The sequence below is a fragment of the Merops nubicus genome, unplaced genomic scaffold (assembly GCF_000691845.1).
Source record: "Merops nubicus isolate BGI_N331 unplaced genomic scaffold, ASM69184v1 scaffold2674, whole genome shotgun sequence".
NCBI classification, from domain to species: Eukaryota; Metazoa; Chordata; class Aves; order Coraciiformes; family Meropidae; genus Merops; species Merops nubicus.
The window spans coordinates 31,628-47,056 of record NW_008606022.1 but is presented as its reverse complement, the minus strand read 5'-3'; the positions used below and the strand labels follow the sequence as shown (position 1 = coordinate 47,056).

Genomic DNA, 15,429 nt, shown 5'->3' with positions numbered 1-15,429 from the left:
TCCCTACTACCAGCCACGTCAATACCTCAAATACTTTTGCACTGTTACATAAGGCCAGCACACATACTTATGTTAAATACCACAAAAATTATCTACTTTTCCTGACAATGAAAGTACTGTTTAAGAAGCATTTTCAGAAAGCTGTCATGAAAGCAGGTGGACAAAATAGGAAGGGGAAAAAAAGTGTACAAATTACAAAAATGCTCTGACATCCAATTTGTATGGATTTAGGACATTTAGCTGGATCACCTTCTAAAGAACAAAGTTCTGAATTAATATTAATACAGAATAGCTTTTTTTATTTTCAAGAAGTTTGGCATTAAAGACATTTGCAAGGTGTCTATATATCCTTTTATGGTATTGAAAAGGAAATTATTTACCCATGCTCTTTCTTCAGTGCTTCTACTAAACCCATCAAATCATTAATCTGAGTCCTGAGCTCTTCCACAGAAATTTTTTCATCTTCTATTTCTCCTTTAAGTTGGATGTCTCCAGGAAAAAAGTTGAGTACAACAGAACTTGGTCTCTGAGATGAAGATGGAATTGGTGGGCTGAATGCAGATGGCTGAAAAAATAAATCAGTAGGAAGCTGAGAAATTAAATCTTTATGAACTTACAGCATGCAGGTTGTACTGCAATGGGAGCTACGTGTGCACAGATCTCCTTAATTTCTACCCAAAAGGCAAAAAACAACATCCAGTTCAAATGGACTACTGTAGTATCTGAGAGTTATTTTATACAGCTCTTTATTAAGCATTTCCCTGAGGTTCCTGCAGTCACTAAAACCAGTAGTTGCACTGCAGTTCTCTACCCTACAAAAAACCTGAGATTTATTACTATTATTTGTGCACCTTTTTGATCTGCTCAGCTGTTCTGTCTGTTGGGGAGTCTAAATGCTGAGCAGACATGAAGTTTACCTGGGAAACACCACCATAGTTTCATGCTACCTGATAGAACAGTTCTCACCAGAACTGATACAATTTATACTGAAGTATAAATGAACTGCATATGAATATTTCTACTATGAGCTTTCTACTAAATGAGATGGCTCACTTGCATTTAAACACAATTATTTGCATTTAGATGGTTGCATGAATTTGAACTACAATATGAGAAAGCTGAACAGAACATCTAACTGCCTGGTACTTCTCGAGCTCCTTGGTATCATACCTTTTTTGTTTCAACTGGCTTTGGTTTGGCACTTTCTTCTTCTTTCTGCACCTTCAAACTTTTTTCTGGACTCACATTTTGACTTGCCTGGTAAACCATTCATAAAAAAGGAACACTTTTTCAGAATTAAAATGATTTTTTAAAAATATATTTAATAGTTGTCGCATTTCTTAAGATGCAATAGTAAAGAAAAAAAAAACAAACAAACAAACAACCAAACAAAAAAACCCACACAACAAAATAACAAAACCAAACTTAAACTGCTAGACTACAACAGTTTTCTTTCTCTTCCAGTCAGAACTTCATTTTCCCACAATTCTTACTCAGCTGAATTTAAAGGAAACACAGGAATCTTTGCAGGACAGGATTTTCAAGCATCTCTTCAGTGTCTAAAAAGTTCTTTGATCCTTTCAGAGGTGCTTCCCTAAGACACCAACTTTAGCAGGCAGTAACTGTGGATGGTAGCTGGTGTGACAGAACTAAACAACATCTGATAATATAAATGGTTCTCAAGGACTTTTCACCACCTGGCTCCCAGGGTCTGACAGTCTCACCTCTTGGCACATAAGATCACAAGCCCCACACTGTTGTGGGTGAAGACCACATGGTGAGGCTTCAAGTCACTGAAGACACTTTGAGAGTTGTGTGTGTACAACCCCTATTTCATCCCCTGTGATGCCAGGAGGGCTGAGTCCTTACTGCAGCAGTACCCCACAGAACAGAAAAGGTCCTTCTGGAGCAAGGCAGCCCTCCTGGGAACAGATCCTCCTGCAGGCAAAGCCTACAGGAACTGAACCTCCAAGGCAGTTTGCATTTTGCTCTCAGTTAAATGGTTTATAAACTGTTTCCCAGTGCAGTCCTGTTTCCTGGGAAGCTAGTGCACTACTAGGAAAAGACAGCCAATATACTCACAGGTATACTGCTATTGAAACGGGAGGGTGGCCTCCTACCAGTCATCTTGGGTCGGTTTGCAGTAGGGTGTGACAGATTATCTGAGGTAGCTATTACATCATCAAAGCTTAACAGATCTAGAAAAAGATCCAAACACAGACCATCATCAAGACCAGAAGGTTTTTCTGTATTCTTTTTATCATTTTTTTTTCTCCTTAAGACCAAAAAAAGAAACCCAAACACAATTATCAGAATTCTTATTGTTTCAAAGATTTTCAGCACGTACAACACATGAGCCACATGAAACAACTACATGACTCTGACTTCTCTGGGAAACCACATTTTCTCCCTTGAAAAAAATTATGAGTTAATTCAACTAGTATTTAAACTCAAGCTCTCAACAGAAGAAATGCTGCAGTAACATAGCAGCATATAACAGAGCTAAGAACTAAAGATTTGCAGTAAAATGTAGCTATGACTGTTTGAGAGGTGCCACATTCAGCCATTAGAAGAGAGTGTACTTTCTTGTCACTAAGCTTCCCTTGAAAAGCATGAAAATCCAAGCTGAGTGAGTAAACTAAAACCTAAATCAACATGTCCACAAGTTGGTGAAAGTAAGTTAATAAGATATTAACTGCCAATATTTCTGTGCAGGGTAATTTTTTATTCATATGCATTACACTGTCTAGCTGCCAATATTTCTGTGCAGGGTAATTTATTCATATGCATTACACTGTCTAAAGAAGACATACGACTTCATAAAGTCTGTAATAAAACATTTCAATGTGTTATTAAAAGATATTATATAGATCTCTTAACTCATCAGTCTCTTTATGCTAACATCTCTAGATAAACTCTCTTATATCAGTAGAAATTCTTTATGTCCTATGGGAAGAGGCAAGCTGAGGAAAAAAAACTATTAACAGGAAGAATGGAACACACCTAATCTAATAACCTCACTACTTCATCTAGTGAACAGCTCAACTTCTTAACCATTTCTCCACAAAAATATGATTACTTACCTGCCATCAGATGTGTAATGAGATTGCTTTTTTATTTAATCATCGACATAAGATTAGGGATATTATATTCATTTTACAACACAAATTTGTTGGACTTATTCTAGAGACTCTAAATGTTTAACTAAAATGCCACACAGCACTTACTATGGGCACCAAAAGTAACATTCAAGGTTTTGGGTTGGTTTTTTTTTGCCATGTCTGATTTTTAATTGACACTATGATTTATCAAACAAACTACGATGCTTCTTTTCCTATTTTATCAATTAATTCTGAAGTTATAGCAAGAGGTCAGATAAGATAAGTCCATTCATACCACTTCAGTCTTTGGATGACTTAAAATCACCAGATTAATCTAAGTTCTACTCACACATTGTCAAAATTAATTTATACCTGTAGGAACTAAGTTTTCCACAGACAGCTTTAATGGATTTTAATGTCTTCTATTCTGTGTTATTATCCTTAAAGTCCTTTAAATATTCACATCTTTTGGACATCCCTAAGTGTATCTACTTCACCATCTCTTGCCTTGTTGAAATGGAAGCATTTATAACACTGTTACCAATGGATTTTGCTGCTTTTTAATTTTATTGAAGATAAAGACAGTCTTCTGTAAACATGTAATCCTGTTTGCAATTAAAAAAAGCAGGGAAGAAAAACAAAGAAGGAAGGAACAGAAGAGTGATGAATGGCAAGCAGCTGATGGGAAAGGGTACAAGGGAGAAATAAATAATTATGAAGGTGTTTCTGTTGTAGTCTGTGCCAATAAAATATTTAACTTATTAGAAGTCAAGCAACAGTGACCAAAAGGTTTATCTTCATGTTCTTTACTCAGTCATCAGTAATCTCAGAGTACTAACCCATGCCAAAATATAAATCAGAATTTACAGCAGTAAAATATTATTATAGAGATAACAAGAAGGCAGAAAAAAAAAAAGCACCTTTTCTCCAATCTCAGTAATTTTTGCCTTTAAACCATCCACCTTTTGTCATTCTGCAGGAATGACAAATCATTTTGAAGTAAATTTAAATAAGAACTGTAAATTGAGTTGCTATTATGATTGTAACACCAGCCCTGCCTCCATGAACAAAGTCAACATCAGGCATATGAAGATTATGAGGAACCTACCAAGAATAATGTGTACTCCTCAAAAAATAAAATCACAGTATTTGGCAAGGATTTAAGATCAAGACTACTACAGCCTTGAATTTTATATGATTTAAATACAGATGGTGGTATGACACTGAGGGTGGTGGGTTGGTTTGTTTCATTATGGGGTTTGGAGTTTTGTTTGGACGTTTTGTTCTTTTTAAAGAGCATTCTCAGTTATTTCAGGAGAAAGCTTGGTCCCACTGAAGCCAACAGACACTGATGAAACCCACTGAGAGTTCACAATTTACACCCAATAAATCAATTTATTTATTAACTTCTTTAGAGACAGCCTGAGTAATTGCTAAATGAAATCCCATCATAGCGTCAAATGAAAATACCATCCATCTGGGGATAATTTGAGAGAAAAATTATTTTAAGGCTGAGTAGGAGCTCCTTTCTTTCTAGGAAGGTGAGCTAAGCTTAAACAGTTACTTAGGACTGACTATTAGAAACATCTCTTCTGCAAGCTTAGTGTGGGTCCACAACAGAGCTGTTAGGAGCTTTAACAGCTACAATTAGCTGAGGAGTTTTGTTAAGACTTGTGAACACTGCAAGTGTCTTGATAGCAGTTTGTCTTAAAAAGCCTTCACAAAAAGGAGAGCTGAAGAGGTGTCTAAAGAAATTATGGTTCCAACACCTTATATGGCTGGGGTTTAAAAGCCCATGACAGAAGTGAAATGTATTAGGTGACATATTTTAGAAGACAAGACCTCACATGAAGCCCTGGAGCAAAAGAAATGGCAGTCCTTCTTCCTATTACCCATCTTGCTGACATTGCACCCCAAAAATTTAGGGAACAGATATAAACTTTAGAATATTTAAAGTGGCAATAGAGCAACAGTGAGGTATTGGTTACAATTAAGCACATGCCTAATACATAAATACTATTTTACAGGACTCATGGTACTAAATAGACAACACTGGTGGATTCACTAATTCAGATTCATTATTGTTTAATTTGTGTGTACAGAAAGATAAAGCCATTTAACCTACATACACCAGAAATGCTATATGTATAGAACACATTATCACAGCTGGACTGTAAAGTTTTTCTTAATTTTAGGGTTTTTTAATCCTCTCAAGTTCCTAATTGAAAAGTATAAAATAATTGAACTGCTAAGGAAAAGAGACATTCAAACAAACAAAAAAAAAACATTTTTAATTGAAAGCCAAAAATTTTAGTATCAATAACTGCAACTGAAAATTATGAAGTTAAGAAGAGGCTCTGTGCATGGCATCAAGCATTTGGATTTCCTTATAGAGTGTTATCTTACCAAAATGGAGAAGGGTAGGGTAATTTCCTGACACGTAAGAAGGGAAACATGGCAAACAGGATAGGAAACAAAATCTGGAAAGAAAAGTCAAGGAGAGGAATGTCTAGAAAAAGATTCTGAACAAAAAAAATTATTTTACAAAGCAGGAAAAAGAAACATTTGTAGAAGAAACAGAATTGCTTTACACGTTCAGCATGCCAGTATTATAGCTTTAGTCTTTCACAGCCCTTTCATTCTAACTGAACAGAGAAACATTTATGCAATTTTTCAAATAAAGCTTCAAGAGGAGATATTTCAACATACTCAAAGCTGTTCAGAAACACTGATTATTTCTCCTTATCAGATGCCTGGGGACCTAATTTTGGTAACTATCCTACAGATACAGAATATTTACAGCTTCTCCTTAAGCAAAATTGAAAGTGGCTCAACCTACACCTCACTTCCTGGTCAAACAGAGTTGCAGAAAACTTAGATGCATTCTTTAAGACATTGGTTTTTTGTAAAATTCCATTCACTTCAGGAGGTCAGTCTCAGGAGGGGAAAGAAAAGGTGGGGGAGGAGACATAGTTGCCAATGCCAGCCATACAACAACCCATACATAGGTACTATGGGTACAATGTTTTAGTATCTATTCTACTTCTTACAAGACCAAATAATCTTGAGCTGAACATAAGGACCCAACAGCTCTGGAGCTTTACTGAACTGCTGCAGGGAGCATGGTGTCTTTAGCAGCACAATGCTGGAGATTCACCACCTTTTGCTGGCAGGAGTTTGGAATGCTTTTTGACAAGAGTAGCAAGACTCCAAGTGGCTTACACAGCTTGTTTGAAAACAAGGGCAGTTCTACAGAACAGGATTTTTGAAACTTGCCCCAAACAGCAGCTCCCTGGCAGCCAGTGCTGCATCCCTGCATGGACTGCCTGAGCATCCATCCTTGGCTTGCTCTGCACCAACAAGGACCACTGAACAGACCTCACTCATTTGTTAGACACCCTGGTCCCCTGCCCCACCTAGGTATTAAAATCTTTCATTTCTCCATCAGTCTTATGTTATCAAATCAGGATTCATAGAAATTTTTTTTTCTAAATCTGAATAAAATGAGGTTTTTTATATATATGTGAATACCTAATATCACAGGTACTACGTTGCCACTCTGGTTATCAAGGATGTCAAGATAATTGCACCTAAAGAAAAAAAGACATTCCACCTGTTTTTGGAGGATAAAATCCTACTATGCTGTATCAATCACACACCTAGCACAATCACAGAGAAAAACTTATGGGTAGTAGGACAAGGCTTATGTTTTTAAGGCTAGGTTGTGCATCTTTTTTTTCACCTTTCTGCTTACTTTGACCTGAAAGTTTCTTCTGTACTCTCACTCAAAATTCACCTTTAAACAGAGGCAACAAACTGCCAAATGAAAACCTTTAAAAGAAGGCATCTCACAGCATATGCATAGATTTTACTGGGGAATAAAAAAAAAGAATTAAAAAAAAACAAACCCAAACTTAGGAATAATTTGAGGTGATACTGACAATATTTGTAGTATTTCCAGAATACTTGAAGTCCAGCTTTGTGTGGCTCAGAAAAATGTATCTTCTGTACTAAAAAGACATGAACTAACTTTTCTTCATACAAAGCACTGAGGCTTAGAAGAACATTTTAAATGCTTTATGGAAAAATCAGAAGTGCCCTTTTCTTTCCATCAACTACTTCACCTTTTGAATGCATTATTTTTCTCCCTCATATGAATTTATGACACTTCAGAAGCAATTACTCTACAACCTGAATATCATAATTGGCCTAAAAAAAAAAAAAAAGGCAAGTTATACTACTTCAAAATGTATTATTAAAATGTTTTCTGAGATGAAAGGCTGTACTTGAGTTATGCAAGCCAAACACTGCAGGTACAATTGACCAAAGCTTTTACTGCAGTGAGTAATCATACAATAAAAATAATTTAGAGTTTAAAAGAAAATATGCTCACAGCAGATGGCTTGTAAGAGGCACACAGAGGACTGGAATCAGTTGCACTGTCAGAAAAGGACTAAAAGTAACTATAAAATAGCTCAGAGAGCCTGATAATCAATGTGGGTGCTTTAACCAGTATCAAGGGGTTTACTGGACAAATTTAGATTCAAAGAGATGCCAAGTTTGCCTCAATGTGCACTAAGCAAAGCCATAAACATGAAATGCTAACATACAATGCTCCATGCTGGCCCAAATTTCAGGTATGATAAAGTCATAATCTAGAATAGCTATGAACTTAATCACAGAATGCTGAAGGTAATGGCATTACTAAAAATAAACAAGTTAAGCTAGAAAAGCAAAAGTTACCTGAAATGCAAGAGCAGAACCAACAGAACCAGTCAGTAAGGAAAACAATTTCATAAAAAAAACACAAAAGTGGCAGCAAAAAAAAAATGCTTTCAGATTAGATGACTAAATCATTAGCTACATTTCTCCCTTCCTGTCATGTGTTACAACACAAGAGCTCATCAACTACCTCCAAGCAGCCTCCTGACATCTCTTCATCACTTGCTGACTCTTACCTGCAGCTACCTACAGCCATTCTAAAAAGAAAATTAATTAAAAATATATATATATATGTACACACACACTTTCTACTGAATAGGCATAACTGACTCTGTGGCATTTTGAATAAATTACTTAAAAGGCTTTTTCTAACTTTGTGAAATACTGCAATACAAACAGAAAGACCCAGAAGAATATTTTGTTGTTCTCTTACCTGATTCTTTAGAGCTCTTCACCACAAGTGAATCTACCTCTACTGATTTTGGTCTAAGGGGTAATGGTTCAGAGTCTAACTTTGGTTTTGCTACTGGCTCAACTTCAGATTTCGGTCGAAGAGAAACAACTTCTCCATTAGATCTGTAGTAAGTAAGAAACCCAACAAAACACACAGTCAAGAGATTAAACAGTTTACAAATGAAACATATTAAGAAATAGAAGTAAACTGAAAAAAAAAATCAGTAGATTTTATAATTTTCTACAGCCTTGTTTAAAATCAAGTCTTTTGGAGAACAATTATAGTCTTATAAAAGCCAAATCTTCTGTTTCAGCTCTTGCAGAGCTGCTAAACATGTACAATCCCCCTGTGTCCTGTAGTAAAAGTTTTGGATTCTTTTTACGTTTTGGCACTTAAATCTAAAATATTACACTTCAGTGCAACTGGAAACAAGAGAGTTGAAGAACACCTTCAGTAAAAGTTATTTCTTTCTGGGAAAGTACCTTGTATATATGGTTTTTATTCTACTACACATTCTTTGCATGTCTGGTCCTAGCAGCCAAGGACGACAAAAACCCCAAAACCAAAACCAGAAGAACCAAAAACCAACAGATGACATTTTCCCTTACAATTCTTGCCATCACTTATGTCACAGAATAAAAATACAATCACAGAATAATTTAGGTTGGAAAAGATCTTTAACATCAGTGAGTAGAACCATTAACCCAGCACTGCCAAGGCCACCACTAAACCATGTCCCTCAGTGCTGCACCTACACAGCTTTTAAATACCTCCAGGGATAGGGACTCCACTTCTCTGAGCTGACTGTTCCAGGGTTTGACAGCCTTTTGGGGGAAGAAATATTTCCTAACATCCAACCTAAACTTCCTCTGAGCACCTGGCACAACTTGTCCCTCTTGGACACATGCTGGCTCATACTCAGCTGACTGTCAACCAAGGTGTCCAGGTCCCTTTCTGCCAGGCAGCTCTCCAGCCACTCTTCCCCAGGCCTAGAGCTTGCATGGGGTTGTTGTGGCCCAAGTGCAAGACCCAGCACTTGGCCTTGTTGAACCTCATCCCACTGGCCTTGGCCCATCCATCCAGCCTGTCCAGGTCCCTCTGTAGAGCCTCTCTAGCCTCAAGCAGATCAATACACCTGCCTAACTTGGTGTTGTCTGCAAGCTTACTGAGGGTGCCTTTGATCCCCTCATGCAGATCATTGATAAAGGCACTAAAGAGAACAGGCCCCAGTACTGAGCCCTGGGAACACCACTTGTGACTGGCTGCCAGCTGGATTTCACTCCATTCCCCACCACTCTTTGGACCTGGCTGAGCCATGAGCAGCCAGTTTCCCCAGGAGAATGCTGTGAGAAAGTGCCAGGAGCTGTACTGAAGTCTATGTAGACAACATTCACAGCCTTCCCTTGATCCACTGAGTGAGTCACCTGGTCATAGAAGGGACCAGGTTATTCAGGCAGGACCTGCCTGAATAAATCTATGCTGACTGGGCCTGATCACCTGATTGTCCTGTACATGCCATGTACAAACTATATAAATGGACCAGTTGTCAGTGTCAATGTCTCCCTGGAATGAACTCACCTCCCAGATCCTGCATTTTGAAGTTGTATTGCAGTAGAAAAAGAGACAGCAGCCCTATAATCCTAGGACAATGTTAAAATTTAATTTTAAAAAAAACTACATAAATGCCCCTAAGATTTAAAGTTTTCAGTTATTAAAGGCCTGCAGTTTACCACAGACCTCTACTTCTAACTGCACTCGTGTATTCCTTCACAGCCACAGTTATTTTCTAAAAGGGAGAACATGACTTGTTGGTTAAAAAAGTTAAAAATGAAATCTTTATTTGGGAAACTCTCCAAAATACCAAGTGATATAACATAATTACACAGTGTAAAACCTATGTTTCATAAGGGACCCTAGAGATCATCTGATCCTACCTCCCTGCCATGGGCAGGGACACCTCTCACCTAGACCAGGTTGCTCATGCCCGGCCTGGCCTTGAACCCCTCCAGGGAGGGGCATCCACACCCTCTCTGGGCAATCTGGTCCAGAGTCTCACCACCCTCATACTGAAGAAATTCCTAAGACCCAGTCTAAACAAATACAAAAGCTCTGCAGGAATCATGTGGCAATGGTCTCACTGTTCAGCCAGGCACAGGATGTTCCCAGTGCTGTGCAGGGTGGGATCAGGGGCAGCTGATCCCCACTGGAGTCAGCCACTCAGAGTGTGTCTTACCCACACTCCCCTTCCCCACCACACTCTTTTTCCCTTCAGATATTCTTCCTTTTGGCTCAGCTATAAAGGACCTGGCTCTACAAAAAGCTAAACCTCAACAGCTGCTTGCTGCCAGCCTGTATCTTTGCAGGCATTTAAGGTGCAAGCTCTTTGATGCAGAAGCTGTCTGCTCCTTTAAGTTGTGCATGGCCAAGTGCATCATGACCTTTCTCACAGTTCTTTGAAGTCAATTAAACATCCCTAAGGGGCAGCAGTTCATTTACAGTTTTGGGTAAGGATGTAGCAAATATTTTGATGGAGACAGAAAGGGAAACTGGGGGCAGGGACTGTACTGATGCAAAATTAGGCAGAGTGAAGCACCATAAATGTTTCAAACACATGAGAAAAAAAAGTTAAAAGTGGATCTATAGGAAACAGTGATCGATTTACTTTCTATTACCCTCCCTACTTGTCCAGTAACACCACTGAGAATACTCAGGCACTGGATGTGGTTTTGTAAAATGTGATTTTTTTCCCTAGAAGAGCACATGAACACTGAGAACTTTTAGCAGAGGCACTAATTGTGTTCAGCTCTTCCCTTCCATCTATCTTGTTTTATGTAAAATACTGAAACATTGATGCAGCTGAAATCTTCAGGTTTTTTTCCCAGCACAATAATAATTTGCAAGTGCCATGTCCACAGGTTCTTTCACAGCATATTACTGCTGCTGTAGCTCCAACTTCTTCATTATGAGGCAGGCTTAAGGCAAGGTGGCCAGACAGATTTGTACATTCATCTGCTCCATGCTTCCTTATGCTGTAATATTTACTCTGAGATGGATTCAATGCCTCAAAGAATTAGAAAGTTGTAAACTCAAATTGAAAAAGACTTGGAGAATCAAGATACTGGTAGGTATAGAGCAAAACTTCTCCTTGCATCCTTTCCACCCATAAAACATGTTTCTTCCCATCTCATCCACAAAGGACAACAAATCAAATCCAATATATATGGTGTGTCTGTTTAAGTTATACTGACTTGGATACAGATGATGGCAAACCAGGTTTATCTGGACGCTTTGGGTGCAGAAGCCCTGCTCTCAGTAAGCTGTTAGTCTTGCTTGGAGGAATAGGCTTCTTGGGTGGTACTTGAGGAGCTTGTGGCTTCAAAGGCTTCTGATCCAAAGCTCCTTTTTCATCTGACAAAATAAGTTGTCACAACATTTTAAAAAGCCACGTTGTCTAGAATTCTTACAATGCTAATCAATTAGCAAACAACTGCTGTTCAGAAATATTTTCTTTGAAGATCAGATAAAAGTGAAAAATAGATATGCAAGTGTCTGAAGTCATACCTTATCAAAACACTCCAACTACTTACCTGAACTTAAAAACTATTATGTTAAATTAAGCAAGAATATCTTTCTACTGACATGGAACAGTAGTGAATCTGTAATGCAATTCTTACATTATTGAACTGCAATGCAATTCTTACATTATTGAACTGCAAATGACAGCTAAGAACCCATAATCTCTCTGTACTGCTACTGATTTCTCTTTTCTATGAATTCACCTTATCTCCTCTTAATATTTTTTTATTTTGTTGGAACTAGACTTCCTCCATACACACAAGCAATATAATTTATCTAGGGGAAAAAAAGGGAAAAAAGAATATTTATCTGAATAACTGAATTTATTTTTGATAAAATCTACCTTCCTACAAATTGAAGATACAATAAAGCATGGATAATCAAACAAAAAAGTTAGTTTATTGTTCAATGACTGTAGGACCTCATTGAATACCCTCCAGAGGAGCTGATGTGTAACATATGGGACACTGAAAAATCCAAGCTGCTTCACAAATGTTAGTTGTATAGTCCTCAACCCATGTTATGTTCCCTAATCACATCCTCTGGGATATCCAGAATATATTTTCTATTTTTCCTTGTAAAACTGTGCCAGGCATGCAGGCAGTACTGAGGATTTGGTGCATTATTATTAGGTCAGAGTGCAGAGTTATATTACTTTACAGTTGCTGCCCTTATAGGGCTGTAAATCAATAAACTGGGATGGAGAGACAGACCTTTAGCTTTAACTCTCCCCACTCCCCTCCTTTGCTTTTAACCAAGTATTGGTTTAAAGTAAAATATTTAGATGCACTATGGATCTGTGGGTAGGGTTGGAAATTCCCTTCAGCTCCTCCCCAGCTGAGTGTCTGAACTGCCAGGGCCACGACTGATTTCCTTTGGGCAAGTCCTGCAGCTGTTGAGCATCAGCCCTTCAACTGCAAGCAGGGAAACTCCAATTTTTCATTCACAGGAATACTCCCCAGTACACAGATCATAGAGATACTTCTGCAGAAAGCATTAGCCAGGGCAGAAGCATCTCCCTGCTTTGGGATGCTTACACATTAGGAGGAGATATGAGCAAAAAAAGCCTAAAGTGGTTGGTGATGCCTTCCAGCCTCTCTTAGTACCGAGTTAATTAATTAACATCCTGAGGCAGTGGAAGGAGTTTGCCACATGGTGGTGCTGAGTGTCCTGTAGAAGCCAGCCTGGTAACAGCACAGGTCACCTCTGCCTAGGGATCCCACCAGAAAGAGTTAAATTTGACATGCCCCAGAGCAGTCAGTATTACTGGAGAAGCATTTGCTTTATTTCAGCTACACTGGACACAAGTCGAGAAATACACCTTTTGTTTTGAAGAATAAGTGAGTTGGATACACAGGGCAGCAAAAAAAACCTGCTGTCATCAAACTGGACTCCTGAATTATGTCAGTTTTCCCTCCTATTGCTCCCACTCAAAATCTGAAGATAAAAACCATCCACAGCCAAGTAGAAAATAGTTAATACCAAAGGTCAAGATTCACCAGGAGCACAGAAACTGTAAAATTCTGCTGGACAAAATGGCATGCCTCTGCTGGGGATTCTGCTCCCCAGTGGAAAAGATAAGGGTTGGCTAAAAATTAGCCACTTAGGAATGAAAATACAAACACTAACCTCAAGATATTTACACTGGATAAAAATTTCGACATGATACACTAAGTGTCCTTCATTTAAATACAGAAATACTTACAGGGAGTGTTGCTTTTAATTTCTAATCTATTTTTGATTGGTTAAAAATTAAATGGCAGTTAAAGGCAGTTGTATTAGTCTGCCAACAGGCATAAAAAAATCACATGGTTTGATAGTTTGTGGTTAGAGCTGCTCTTTTTTTCTTACATCACAATACATTTTCATTCTTCACAATTTTAAACACAGGGTTTTTTTACCACAAGTAAAACTACACTGATAAATGGACATTTCTTGAAGAGAAACATTACTCTTACCTAAATAGTAACTTTTAAGATCTGATGTTTGTCTTGTATTCAGTTGAACGTTTCCTCTATCATCTCCTGTACCACAGTAAAGGACAGTTCTGTTCTTTACTCAGTTTTTCAGAAGCTTTCATGTCCCTCAGTATTTTGGTTGGTATCACCCAGTATTTTTCTCCCAGATTCCTCCACAAACAGTTTGGCTCAACTAGGGAAAAGTTAACACCCTAGTAGGAATGGAACCAGTCTAAAATACACTTCATCTTAAATAAATTTATAAGGAGTCAAGTGATGAGAATTTCTAGAATCATACAGTTGGATCTCAAGTCACACCTGAAGATACTGTTCCAATGGTTAGAAATAATTTGTTTGCTCACATGCAGAGGAAACATACCTGATTTTAACAAGTATTCTTCCTATGAAATACCTGAGAATGTACTTTATTTAAAATGTGGCTTATAAAGATGCCCAAGGAAACCAAGAAACACACTGAGCAGGCTTATTTGTCCAATTTCTGTTTAGCCATGGTTAACCACATTACAAAACCATCCTATGTTCTGTGAGTAGTAAAGATACAGCATCAGAATTTCTTAAGACCCAGCAGCATGTCTGTTCAAGTTTCTGACGTTTAAACACAATGAAGAGTTTGACAGTTTGACTTGGCAAGTTTTTCAAATATTAAAAAGAAAAAAAAGCATTTAGCCTTTTAGAAATGTTTGGGTGAGAACAGTAGCTTTTCTTCCAGAATTAAAAAAAAAGTGTCCTTTAAATTTTAAGCACAAACATCTCAAAATCCTGTGGAACTGGAAAATGTGGAACTGACAGGACAAGAAGTCTCAATTTCTGAGCAGTCTGACTGTAATATCTGCCTAAGGAGTGTTGTAACTCTTCTATTGCCTGCAAAAATGTTTTCGATCACAGACTGATTTTGGCCAAAACATTCATAAATAGCAACAAAAGTTTTCATTCCTGATCACTCACTATTGCTATTCAAAACTGCAGTCACTATCACAGAACTAAAGTGAATGCAATAGTAACTATGTTTTTATGCAGTGCAATCCATATTTTTCAGAAGGTAAGGCTTGTTTCACAGAAGTGTAGTTCTTCTAATCACTCAAGTCATTTCCAGAACATGACAGACATGTCAGCTTCATAGATAGTATCAAGAGGAAACTGTAAGATGTCTTCCAAACAGGTACCACTGCACAGGGCAGCCAAGCTAAATATTCTAACTCATTTTCAAGAGCACAGTCTGAAATAAACTATGAAGAAAACCTGCTCTTACCTTTTTCTTCAGGCCTCAAAGAAGGGAATTTCTTCTCTCCAGTTGACAATTCAGGCTTTGGAGCTGAATGCAAAAAACACACCATAGACATCTCTCAAAGAGCTTTAATTGTCTCAGTCACTAACTAAAAATACAACATACACCAGTTTGTGTTTATATTTTCTCCTTTGCAAGGAGTGCAATACCATTTATAAACACTCAGTTGAGCCCACAAAACAGTAGGCCTCTATTAAAGTGTTTCCAAAGTTGGCTCCATCATAATTTTGAAAAATATATAGCCCCAGCAAAACACATACAGCAGAAAAAGTAACCTCAAACTGCAACTATTGGTGGCTGCATTACTAGGAA

General features: G+C 37.8%; 1 protein-coding gene across 1 annotated transcript in view; it reads right to left on the bottom strand.

The window, feature by feature from the left end:
* CD2AP (CD2-associated protein) overlaps positions 1–15,429 on the bottom strand; it is a gene marked incomplete at its 5' end in the record, with an annotated part of 40,549 nt that overhangs the window by 2,014 nt on the left and 23,106 nt on the right. The window contains 6 exons of the mRNA XM_008939488.1: positions 381–565; positions 1,171–1,257; positions 2,083–2,198; positions 8,257–8,399; positions 11,526–11,685; positions 15,082–15,144. Of these exons, the coding sequence (XP_008937736.1) occupies positions 381–565; positions 1,171–1,257; positions 2,083–2,198; positions 8,257–8,399; positions 11,526–11,685; positions 15,082–15,144 (754 nt within the window). The remainder of the gene's footprint in view (positions 1–380; positions 566–1,170; positions 1,258–2,082; positions 2,199–8,256; positions 8,400–11,525; positions 11,686–15,081; positions 15,145–15,429) is intronic.